Here is a 13,351-nt window from a genome sequence, read left to right on the forward strand (position 1 = left end):
TAAATAGAAATCTTTAAATTTTTGAAAAGAAAAAATAATATTTTAGACATTTTTAAAAGTAAAATCTGTTCAGTTTGATAAAAATGCAAAATGATACCTTCTTTAAAGAACACAAAAGCACTTTGAAAGTATAACCACCAAAGAGTATCCCTAAACTGAGCTAGTATAAAGCTGGATTTTTATTTCATAAAATTCATGAACTATTACATATTCTAAGTAAAAGTTGTATCATATAATTGGATTATTTAGGTGAAAACTCTAGAAGAAATATTGGTTTTTCACATGGTAGAATCCAATTATGATAGAATCTAAGAAAACAAAAAAATAGTATTCAGTTGAAGGAAAATCATTAATGAAAATATCTAGCTTGAAAAGGAAACTCTTTATAAACTCCAACACTAACCACCATGTTTGTCATAGTTTAAACAGTGCCCTGGTAATGCTCAGTGTTTTCTTTGATACCTTTTAGCTGTCCTGGGTCTGTGTCATCTTTCTGTAACTTTTCCCACTGGGAACTAAAATAAAATAGAAGAGCAAAAATAAGACTGAAAATATAAGAAATCAATATCTTGTAATAAAAAGGGCCCTACAGAATGTATCATTTTCATTTATTAAGTTAGAAAATAGAATAATACATACACACAGAATACATGTTTGTATCTGTACAAAATCATTTGATATATATTAACGTGCAACAAAATACACAATGTTAATTTTTTAATTATCTTTTTTACTCTGATCACAATAAATAAATACCATCAGCCACTCAGTAAAGCTCCCAACAGTTCCAATCATTGTATTGGATACAACTGTACATTAATTCTAATCTATGGAATAAGCAACTGCAGTGTGTATGATCAGATCGGAACACTGAGACCCAAAGATTAAGTCCTTCAAGAGCACACAGTCAGACTAATGAATTCATATTTTTCAAGGAAGAAATGGAAGAAAAACCCGAAACTGTACAGGAGGCTAGCAACAGGCTAGAAGGATAAAGAAAGGAGCTTTAGTATACTGTTTTGAGCAACAGTTTTAGCTTTTTATGTACTTGTCTCTCATCTCTTACTGATAGGGCAATATGTTCTCTCCCCTCTCCCTACTTCTCTTGCTTCTTTTGGGGGGGGGGGGTGGAGTGGGGCTCACTAGGTAGCCTTGATTGGCCTGGAATTTACTATATAGACCAGGCTGTCCTCAAACTCACAGAAATCTGTCTGCCTCTGGCACCTTAGTACTGATATTCAAAGCATATACCACCAGACCTGGTCCTCTTGTTATTTTTTTTAATTCTAATCTGTGGAATAAGCAACTGCAGTGTGTATGATCAGATCGGAACACCGAGACCCAAAGATTAAGTCCTTCAAGAGTTACTAACATGACTGCCACTTGCATAAGCCAATCATATCTAAGATGAACTAATTTCCTCAGACATTCCCCTTAGTTAGGTTTAAAACAAACCCTCACTTTCCTCTTGGGGGTCTTTGCCATCTTGCCTTTGTGTAGGATGGCAGGCCCCAGCATACTGGAATAATAAATACTCTTGCTGATTGCATACGTGGATGGTGGTCTTTTGTGGGACTTCTCCAGGACCCTACCAGGCTAAGTGATATCTAACATGTTAAACACATAATTACCTTGATATCTCCCTGAGATAAACAGTCTGCATTGCTTTCTTCAGGTGAGGTTCAATATTTCTCCACAGTTTCCGAGTATCACGTTCACCTGCTGCTCCCAGGAGAAAATTTCAATAATTCAAATCTTGTATAATTTTTCTCCAATGAAATATTAATGATTATAGCTGGTTACCTTCTCCTTTAACTACAGGTTCACAGTATTTGGGAAAATTAAGCACTGCCTATGAATTTAAAAAGAAGACAAAAAAGCAGGAATATATAGTTAGGAATTTTTCACATAAAACTTTTATTACAAATTAAGCAATTTTATTTAAAATCTATTAAGGATAATTCTAGCTTATTACTACAATAAAACAACAAAAATATCAATAATGGTAGTATAACAGCATACACATTACAGCCTAAATCCTACCTAATACATTAAACTCATATAACACAATAAAGAATAATTTGTACTCTTAGCTATAATGATGTTTAATAAAAACATCAAGGCCAGACAATTAACTGCTGTTTTCCAGCATGTGAATACCACCATAAATTAAGCATCACCTAATTAAGGATTATTTAAAGTGTTTGCACTGGTTGTTACACATACGAGTTCTTGGCATTATCCCGGGGACACTAAACCAATCAGAGGATAAGACTCAAAATCTACTCCATGTTTTAACAAGCTCTCCAGGAATTCTATGCATTAAGAAGTGTGAGAAGAATTAATGAATCACAACTACTTAATATTTTTCCAAACTAGAATCCTACTGAAATGCAGCTTTAGTGAATTAGTAAAGTATGTGCATTTATTAACATTAATCTAATCTCAAGTATTTCATGATGAAAAGATTTAATAATGGAGCCTGGAGAAGAAACAGGCATAATCATAGTGTAAATTCAAATGCAGAGGACAACAGTAAGTACTGCAAGTGATTGCAGAGAGAAAGGAATAAAAGAGCTACTCGCCAGCTTCTTGCATTAATTTAGATTTTTCAGACCTAAGTCCTGAAAAGTAATACTAAGGCATCATGGTAACAAAGCAAGTTAATAGCCCAGCCAAATTCTGCAGTGCTCTCCAACATCATGCCCAGTTCTCCTACATTTAGTTCTCAAATATCAGCAAATTTCTACTATTCTGTGTTAGAATTTTGTCTTAGTTAATTTTCTATTAATGTGACAAAGCACCACAATCAAGGCAACTGAAAGCAATTAACTTGGTTAAGCAAATTGGCTATTCTGTGTTTGGCATCTAGATGAGTATAAAATAACCCCTTTAGCTGGCTTTTCTAACAATTACAATTACTATTGTTTGACTACCAAATGCATTCTCAGAGAAAGCAAATCTAAATGAATATTCAAAATATCACTTTATTTTCTCCTGTCTTTGCTGCCTATGTAGGTAGCCTCTAAAACATACTTACACAAATACAACTTCCTAAAGCAGATTTAAAAGCACACACAGAAAAAAATGCTTGAAAAGGACCTTATATAGGTTACTATGACATTTTCAAGAAATAAACCATTTACAAACTTTGAAACAATTAACAGTACACATCTGATGGAAAATAAATGCTTTGACTCCTTTATGTTCTAGATATGGAGAAAAATAAGAACACTTTTGTGCTATATTTTCTTCAATACATAAGGACTTTTTAAATTTGTTAACATTACCAGTGGTATAAAGATTTAAAGCATACTTCAAGTTGATGAATATGATGTTCAGAAAAGTTGTATTGTTATTAAAAATTAACCTCCAGGAAAGCACAAAGAAACTTATATATTGAAGTATATATTTTCACCCATTTACTTTCTTTTCCTGAAGGTATTTTCCTTGATTTTTCCCCTCTTGCATAGAGTCCCAGGGGCTAAGGAGTGGCAAACCACAGGTTATTTCCTAGGGAAGCAGAGGAGGAAGGTCTGTCTCCACCCTCAGTGTTGGGGTTACAAATGCATATGGTGCCACACACTTTACCCCCTCAGTCATCTCCCTTGGCCCCTTAACTGAAGGTGTCTAAAAGGAAACAAGACATTCTTGCCTTCCTTTCACAACTCCAAAAGCAAGTAATGGGAAAAAGCTAAGCACGATCATTTCCCAAACTTCTAGCAAAACACAAACAACTATTCTAGTCTTTTTTCAAAGTTCAAGCCTTTTATACAAAATCACTAACTCAAGATAACTAGCCAGTGAAGATCTGTAATTAAAGCTTTTTGCCATACTCAAATGGAAAGCTCCTAGGCCAATCACTACAGAATAAAACCTGGAGAAAGGTATTACAAACATTAGCAGTGAGATGCTAAATTGCTTGTTATTACATATCCCTGCTATTTTTCATTTTTATTTGAATGGATTTTTAGTTTCTGCAACTAGAGATTGATTCAGTAATTAAAAGTACTTGTTTTTTTGAATGCTAACACCTACATAAGGAGCTGGAGTGGTGCCACATACACCTGTAACACAGTAATGAGGAGGGTGGAGAAATGAGGATAACTGGAGCTTCCTCACACCAGCCCAGAAGAAAAAAATGTAAGCTCTAGGTTCTGAGAGAGACCCTTCCTCCAGAGAGTAAGTGACAGAGCAGGACACTAACAGCTTCCTCAAGCCTCTGTGTGCACAACCCCTCACACATGTACACCAATATAACACACACACACACACACACACACACACACACACACACACTACAATGAAAACATGTAACTGACAATGAATGCAAATTTTCTCATCAGGTTTAGTATGCACTAACCCACAGATATCAATCCTTGTAAGGTATATTAGCCTCAAAAAAGCCTTATCCAAATTTGTGAAGCATTTTCTCAGCTTCTGGCTTGTCTCAAAATTTTCTGAATGTGAAAATATTAAAGGACATACACATACATGTGTGCACACACACACAAAATGCTCACTCACCAGATGTCTGAGCTCTTTCAGATCTCGACAGACAGTGTAGAAAACTCCAAGGAGAATATTAATGTAGGCAGCATAAAAATCAGCTGAATATTCTGGAGGATGATCATGGGACAGGATCTTTTGAAGGTTCCCTGTTCACAGGACACAAACTCAAATGATCAGCACATAAACATAATCATTATGTTCTAGAATTTCATAAATGTTTTTTTAAAAAAACAAATATTTAGGTCCAACTCTATGATAGAATAATATATATCTCTTTTTCTTCATGGCACAAAAATTCTTAAATGATGCGTTAAGTCCCTCACAAGCATACCTGAGCTACACTAATGAGGTGACCTGACTGGAGCCTCTAGACAGCTTACAGGTAAAAACTAGTGGTTAGCGTTCCTATTTCTTTCTTTCTTTCTTTTTTCTTCTTTTTTTTGGTTTTTCGAGACAGGGCTTCTTGGTGTAGCTTTGGAGCCTGTCGCCCAGGCTGGTCTTGAACTCACAGAGATCCGCCTGCCTCTGCCTCCCGAGTGCTGGGATTAAAGGCATGTGCCACCACTGCCTGGCACATTCCTATTTCTTTGACCTTCAGGGAGAAAAGAAAGGCTGAAGGCCAAGTTCATCCCCAAGAGACAACCATTTAGTCAACTGTACCAATGTAAAAGAAGCTCCATGAACTTCAGATACAGCACAGACTGGTAAATGAATCCACATGCTGGAAACACACCTCAGCTTTGCAAGGAAAGAAGTTTCTAGGCTTGGGACCTCCCTGAACCTCAGATAAAATGTATCTCTTCATGCAACTGTTCATATCTCTCCTTCTTCCTTTTTAATCTTTTACAATGATCTGACAGCAGTAATTACAGTAGTTAGAAAAAGTACGGTGCTTTTTTGGCTCTGTGAGCCCTACAGATAAACTGTTAAACCACAAGACAGGACCATGGATACCCCAATTAACAGTCAGTTTTCAGAAGTCAGTTCTGCACTGGGAGCTGGCATCTGCAGGAGAAGCAGCTCGGTGTGACAGACACTTAACCTGTAAGGTTTCTATACCAATTTCTGGAAGAAAGTTTCAATGAAATTGGCAAACAACTGTCAAAATGGACAAAGAAATTAAATAATTGGTTATTGGATGGAGAAAAAAAATAAAACAAAACCCGCAGCATTTGTTATCAGAAGTGTTTTTAGAAGAAATAATCCAGAAAGAGTAAAATAAGTAAAGCTAAAAAAAACCACAAATGGCCGGGCAGTGGTAGCACACGCCTTTAATCCCAGCACTTGGGGGCAAAGCCAGGTGGATCTCTGTGAGTTCAAGGCCAGCCTGGTCTAGAGAGCGAGATCCAGGACAGGCACCAAAACTACACAGAGAAATCCTGTCTCAAAAAACAAAACAAAACAAAACAAAAAAACACACAAAAAACAAAAACCCCCCACAAATGTTCTAAAAAGAATCTAAATGACTACAACAAATATAAAACAATGACACTCAGAGAGAAGCTCGAGACTCTTACTACTGGAAAATAAAAGCAACGATGAGAAGTAATACGGGCTTTAGTTTGTTTTTGCCTATTAAGAATTATCAACTAGAAAAACTCCCAACAATCTAGGAAATGCTCTTCACTAGTTTAAATAACATTCATTAAACGTGTTTTTTATAATCACCACCTAGTCTCTACCTGTCCTTTCTCATTACTCCTTTTGTGAGATATCTTGTAAAGATAACAAAGATGTTTCTTTCATAGCTCAAACTCTTCCTATATTACATATGTAAGGTCTTAACTTCATTTCTCAGCATGCTGAAACTAACAGAAAGTAGTTAGCTGGGCATGGTGGTGCACACTTTTAACCCCAGCACTTGGGATGCAGAAGTAGGCAGATACCAGAGTTCAAGGCCAGGCAGGTCTACAAAGTGAGTTCCAAAATAGACAGAGCTAAACAAATAAATAAATAGTGAGCAATGTATATTTATTATTCAAATTTCCTAGCCATTCTACATGGAGCAGTAACCCATTCCTCACGGTAGTGTCGTCTGACTTCACACTGCAGTCGTTAGGAGTTCTAAGTGGGGACAAAGTATAGGAAGAAATCCTGGCTAAAGAGTTTGCTTAGGTGGGTCGTGACCCCTTTGGGCTTGAACAATCCTTTCAAGGGAGTCACTTAAAACCATCAGAAAACACAGATATTTACATTATGATTCAAAACACTAGCAAAATTATAGTTATGAAGTAGCAAGAAGAATAATTTTATGGTTGGGGATCACCACAGCATGAGAAATAATTAAAGGGTCACAGCATTAGGAAGGTTGAGAACCACTGGCTTAGATGGAACTATACATCTATAGACCTAGGATAACAAAAACATAGTAGAATATACAGTAAAAGCTATTCTCTTTCTTATTTCTATTTCATTAAAACTGAAAGAATATTACAGGTATGTAAAAATAGTACCAAGGGACTTACAGTAAAGAAGGAAAACTCGGGTGGAACACACAGTTGGTGCAGTAGGAAATTGTGAGTCACTGACTTTTTCTAATTGTGATCAGAGCAGGACTTAACCTATGCTGACAACTAAACCAAATCTAACCAAGCACATCATAATCTCTTCAGAGGAAAAACAAAGCAAACAAACCACTGCTAAAGGACAGTAACCTTTGGCATGTGATAAAGACTTTCAATTGGATCCCTGGCTACAACTGGGAAGGAGGTGTCCTTGAAACCAAAACCAAATCCCTAAATATGGTATGTCTATCAAGCTAACACAACAGGCCCCGTTAGCCACTAATCCTTTTGCTCTGATCTCATGCTACACACAGTTTGTTTTACCAATTAATGCTTCAGTTTTGAGTAGAAAATTTATGATTATAGTGCTTATGCTATTCTTAAAAAGGCCCTAAAACTTAATAAACAGATGTAACATGGCTCCATTTATCATTACAGTTAACAGGTCTATTTTCCTACACGACAAAATTAGAAAGATTACTATATTTAATTTTTTCCTGAAATTCCATCAATGCTGCTTGATATCTTAAAAAAACAACCAGATCTTACAATGATATTATACTTTTACTTTCATGATGTAGAAAAACCAATACAATTTCATAATTTTTTTTAACTTTGAAATAACTTTTCAATATTTGAAACTAAAACGGCACAAAAAGTCAGTTTGCTGGGACACAGCTCCAAAGCAATTGTTTACTGAAATCCTTTGATTAAGCCTTTCTTTCCTTATTTTGTGATTTGTATGGATGAGAAGCTATTAAAAATAAGTTTGGTTTTTTTTTTTAATCTATTTTGAGTTCCTTTAAATAAAAAACAGTTAATTAGCTAAAGCAGGAGGTGTTATTTGGCTTCTGTTCTTGTGAAAACAGGCAAAAATGTGTTGCTCTTGGCAATGAATGTTTATAGCTCATTAGCTGAGAGGGACAGTGTTAGTAAGGCCAGGATCATGGGATGCTATTTCTCACAGCTTGCTACAGCACCTTATGTTTCACAGTTATAATCTCTGAATCAGCAGTATCATCTTTTATAGTCATAGCTCAAAATTAATCTACAAGGCTATTAAACAATACAAAAGTACTATGTTCTTTCAAAGAGAAAAATTATTAGAACCTATAAAATTTAAGATTAAATATAAACTCCAAGAAAATAAACAAAAGAACTAGCAGTTGGCACAGTAAGAGTTATAGCAATGACAAATAAAATTTGTAGACTCAAGATACTTGGTACTTAATCAATGCAATGTATATGATAAAGATTCTAACGTGTTACCAATCTAGCACGATACTTACTTGTGTGGACATTATAATCACAGTATACATATACATTAATGAATTAAAGCTGATGAAAGTATACCGTTAGCAAACACATGAGACCTGCTCATTTAGTGACTATGACAGCAGTCCCTTCACCGTTTCAAAATAAAATTTCTGTAAATGCTAAATATAAGCATTTTGTGACTGGCAACAAACCTAAACAGTTAAATATACCAAAGTATCCCATTCTTTTTTTTTTTTTTTTTGGTTTTTTGAGACAGGGTTTCTCTGCATAGCTTTGCGCCTTTCCTGGAGCTCACTTGGTAGCCCAGGCTGGCCTCGAACTCACAGAGATCCGCCTGCCTCTGCCTCCCGAGTGCTGAGATTAAAGGCGTGCGCCACCACCGCCCGGCCCAAAGTATCCCATTCTAAACATGGTATAGTTTAACATTTTGAACAAAGGACAAGGATTATTTGTTCCAACAATTAAAACTTACCTATGCTATAATCAGGGAAATATAAGACAAATGGTTCAAAGCATCCAGTATTTGGACGGAACTTTTCCCAAATAATCTCACTGAGAAAAATAACTGTCACATTTCTGTCAGTCTGCAAAGGAAAGGGAAAAAAAGTAATTTAGCATTTAAGAATATGAGGGCAGTAATTCCCTTTGGATTTATCTTCAACTAAATTCAGCAAAGCTTAACATATGCAACAAATTATTTGCATATTAATAAACCATATTTAAAAAACCTAATCAGAGAGCTCAACTATTTACAAATTTTCATACATAATTACTTGGAATTTCCATAAAACTGTAGGCTAATCAACAGTTCAGTTATTCATGAACACTAGGGCAGTCACACAAGAACTTACTTTGTAGATACTAAGAAACACACCTGCTTGGAAAAATTAAGAGGAAATCCTTCTGTGAGAATTTTTAAAAATCTTGATAGGCTTTTGCTCAATCAACAACAACAAAAAACATTTCTCATCATTAAAATAGTTACAGCAACTCAGAGAAAAGGAAACATGGAGTTGGATAAAAGTAGATCTGCCATATTGTATAACTTCATATTATTAAGAAATATTAAAGTTTTCTGTTTGTTTTCAAATTGTTGAGAAACATTAATGGCCACTATATATTAAAAATACAAATAATTATGACTAGTAATATCCCCCTAAATCATCAATACAAAGTAAAAGAGGTATCTTTTGAAATATATTTTAAAAATTACACTTAGTATACCAATAATGATAATAAAAGCTGAATGTAGCCGGGCAGTGGTGGCGCACGCCTTTAATCCCAGCACTCGGGAGGCAGAGCCAGGCGGATCTCTGTGAGTTCGAGGCCAGCCTGGGCTACCAAGTGAGTCCCAGGAAAGGCGCAAAGCTACACAGAGAAACCCTGTCTCGAAAAACCAAAAAAAAAAAAAAAAAAAAAAGCTGAATGTGTCCATTATTCTTTAACAGACTGATCACAAACCTGTGCACGCCAGCTGGAATTCATCTGCATACTGCTTAATTTTCCACATAGGTTTTCATTTGCCTGTATTCTTTTTGGCTAACAATGCAGATGTGGTATCTCTTCTGGTCTATAAGCATCCTTAGGACTCAATTTTATATACCAATTGTACTATACTTGAAGATAATTTACTATTTGATTCCTAGCACGTGTGCTTCTTGCATGCTGTTTTGCATTACTTAGAAAAGTAATTCCTTTGATTAACAAAAACAGTTGAACTTAATGAATGAATAATTCCACAGAAAAACTGATCATCTTTATGAAAGAAAGGAAGATGTTGAGGGCAGAGGTCCCTGTACTCACAGAGAAGTACTAAAAGAACCAGGAATGTTAATCACACAGGAGTATCTCCTCAAGGGAGGAGATAAAAATCAAATACCTGCTTTCCATCCAGAGAGCTGAGAGTGGATTTTGTCAACAACGTGGTGATCCTTTTGCTACCTGTGGAGGCAGACCTCACCCACATTCCCCAGAATGATTATCCCAGACTCTTTCCCAGCAGACCATTACCCATCCTTAGTGGAGATGTCACACGTACTTTATGGCCTGCCGACCTCTATGCTATAGTCAGAGACCACACTAGATTCTACTTTGTAAAAGTTTCTATGTTGTCACACTGTTGTGGAATATTTATTTACACTATGTGAAGATGTGCCACTGTGATTGGTTTAATAAAGAGCTAAATGGCCAATAGATATCTGCAGGAGAGATAGGCAGGACTTCTGAGGAGAGAAAGGAGAGGATGAAGAGCTAGATATCTGCAGGAGAGATAGGCAGGACTTCTGAGGAGAGAAAGGAGAGGATGAATCTAGATGTGCAGATTATGCCAGAGAGACACCAGTGAGACTCTGAAGAGGTCGGACATACCGAACAGAACAGAGGTAAGCGAGCCACATGGCAGAACGTAGATTAACAGAAACAGGTTAATTTGATTTATAAGAGCTAGTTGGGGACAAGCCTAACGTAAAGTCAAACTTTCATATTTAATAATAAGTCTCCATGTCATTATTTGGGGACTGGCAATCCAAAGATAGCCTGACCAAAAAAAAAAAAAAAGCTTGCTACATCACACCTTAAGCTTTATTGTGCACCAGGGATTGGACTGCTTGTTGCCTGGAAACCTTCCCAAATTGCACTGTGTTTTAAATATGCTGATATTGAACCACCTGACCTGAGACTCCCTGAAGTCCGATCCAGGTTGAGGAAGTCAATCCGCAGGGGGTTTTCATTCTTATCTCTTCCCAATGCTTCCCTGCCTTAGGCTTAAAAGTATGCCTTACCCACATTCCTGATTACAAAGCTCATGAGAAATCATCACATTTATTTTTACTTACTTAGTGTGTTCACATGTGTAGGCTCCACTTGAGCACTAGCCTGAGTGTGGAGGCCAAAGGACAGCTTGTGAGAGTTGAGTCTCTCTGATCACCCAGGTTCCAGTTAATGAATATGGGTCGCCAGGCTTTGGTGGCAAGTACTGTTAATACTGAACCATCTTGCCCGTTCAAAAAAGCATTTTATAAAATCAGTTAAACATATATTGAGAAGTTGAAAAAAAAAGATCAATGATTTGAAATTGGTAATATTTTCAACTGTTCATCGTAAATACTTCCAGTATACAATGTTTTATCATAATTTAAATATCATTTGACTTAGACACTTAATGTAAAAAACAGGAAATATTTTTATTAAGTTCCTCTGAAATGAAATACAATTCAAGATAAAACATCTTTTCAGAAATGTTAAATGTTCCCTTTTCTAGTAGAGATTACAGTAAACCTTAAATTTTCTCCAAATAGTTTCTATAAGACTAAAACAAAAGTGAAATCCTAATTTCTGTCAATATCACCTCAACACCATTACTAGGTATACTGAGAAAAACATGAAGGGTAAGAACAGGCAGCCAGTGTCGGAAACCATGCAAACAACCCACAAACGCCAACAAAAACAAAACAAACAGACAGAAACGGAAAGGGGGACTAAAAACAGACAACACCTTTAACAGTGGTAAACACCAAGAGTTAACCACAGACCCCAATACCTACCTACTACAATGCTACCTCTAGCCCTCCACCACCAAGTCTGACTAAATGTGAGCCATGAGTCCACCTTTGGGACACAATGATTTCAGTGGCACTTGGGAAGTCTCTTCAACTTTTAGCACTGTAATTGCTTGAATCAGAAATATCGCCAATAGGCTCCTGTATGTGAACAATTGGTCTCCACCTGTTTTGCAGTTGGGAAGGCTATTAGAACCTTTAGGGGCAGCACCTTACTGAAAGAAGGAAAGATGTCACTGGAACAAACTTTAAGGACCCACGTCCTGTTTCTTTTCCTCTCCTGGCGCCCACAGTAGGGCATGGACCCACATAAAACCTAAAAAAGCTTTAAAAAAGGTTCTAAACGGCGCCATACTGGGCTTCCTAGTCTCCCATGCCGGCTGCAGTGCCCCCAAAATGGAGCTGGCAGCCAACCACCCTGAGTTAAGCCACGTGGCCGATTTCCACAGTCTCTCACAGGGACCACAATACAGAGAGGCTTCTCCCAGCCCCTGCCTGCCAGCTTAAGTCATCAGCTTGCGCACATGGTAGATTTAGGGTTTTCTCATACCAATTAAAAAAAAAAAAAAGAGGGGGTTAAAGAAACACGATAAAGTCAGTTCAGACCAAAAAACAAAAAACAAAATATAGGGTTACACTGTGTTTAGAAATATACATAGACTTTTGAGGAAAAAAGAGAATGTATAAACAGTCATAAAAAAGAAATATACAGTTTTAAAATAATAAAGTGAAATCTGGGAAGTGGGAGGAGGGAAGAGAGGAGGATTTGTGGTTGGTATGTACAATAAACAAAAAATTTCTTAATAAAGAAAAAAAGGAGCAGGGGATGATAAAAAACATAAAGTAAAGTAAAATCCTTAAAAAATAGTAAAATAATATAAAAATGGGCCACATAAGTCAAAAGATATGCTAATTTAAGGGAGAGGTTATGTTTTTAGTTTCTGCAGGAATTGAGAAACTATGGATTCATTCTGGATTAAGAAAAATCAGGTTTTATTGAGGAAGACCCTTTGAAATTCTGATTGCAGATATAAAGAAATAAAGTTAAAAGAACTACAAGACATGTGATGTGTATTTTACCTGCTCAAACACAAAAAAAAAAACATCTTTGACTGACATGTATACAATGCAGTCTACTTTATACTGATATAAATATGTATGTTGCCTTTAAAAGTTTATGTATTCTTAGAACAAGGAGACCAGATATCAATAAAAACGAATGGCCCAGGTGATCCAGCATCTCAAAATGCCTGTTACAGTCTCCTCAGAATTTTGTATCCAGAACAGCTTTAAGGCTGCTGGCTGAGATGGACCAATCGCACAAAAATACCTGTCAGAACTTGACTATAATTTAAAGTTTTCTCAGGGTCCCCATCAGATTACCAGCGGGCCCAATAAGCAGGAAGTGTTCTAGAGAAGTACATCCACATTCTCAAAAAATAGATTATGGATATTTGTCTTTGTTTAGGGGGTTGATTATAAATTTTTTAATGGTCATAG

The 13,351-nt window shown here is 36.3% G+C and overlaps 1 protein-coding gene across 2 annotated transcripts in view; it reads right to left on the reverse strand.

The window, feature by feature from the left end:
* Orc5 (origin recognition complex subunit 5) overlaps positions 1 to 13,351 on the reverse strand; it is a 58,074-nt gene that overhangs the window by 31,834 nt on the left and 12,889 nt on the right. For both annotated transcript variants that reach the window (XM_042272881.2, XM_042272882.2), the window contains exons 5-9: positions 8,767 to 8,878; positions 4,528 to 4,658; positions 1,804 to 1,852; positions 1,632 to 1,722; positions 463 to 515 (exon numbers count right to left, since the gene is read on the reverse strand). In XM_042272881.2, the coding sequence (XP_042128815.1) occupies positions 463 to 515; positions 1,632 to 1,722; positions 1,804 to 1,852; positions 4,528 to 4,658; positions 8,767 to 8,878 (436 nt within the window). The remainder of the gene's footprint in view (positions 1 to 462; positions 516 to 1,631; positions 1,723 to 1,803; positions 1,853 to 4,527; positions 4,659 to 8,766; positions 8,879 to 13,351) is intronic.

This window comes from Peromyscus maniculatus, chromosome 3, assembly GCF_049852395.1.
Source record: "Peromyscus maniculatus bairdii isolate BWxNUB_F1_BW_parent chromosome 3, HU_Pman_BW_mat_3.1, whole genome shotgun sequence".
In the NCBI taxonomy this organism is placed as follows: domain Eukaryota; kingdom Metazoa; phylum Chordata; class Mammalia; order Rodentia; family Cricetidae; genus Peromyscus; species Peromyscus maniculatus.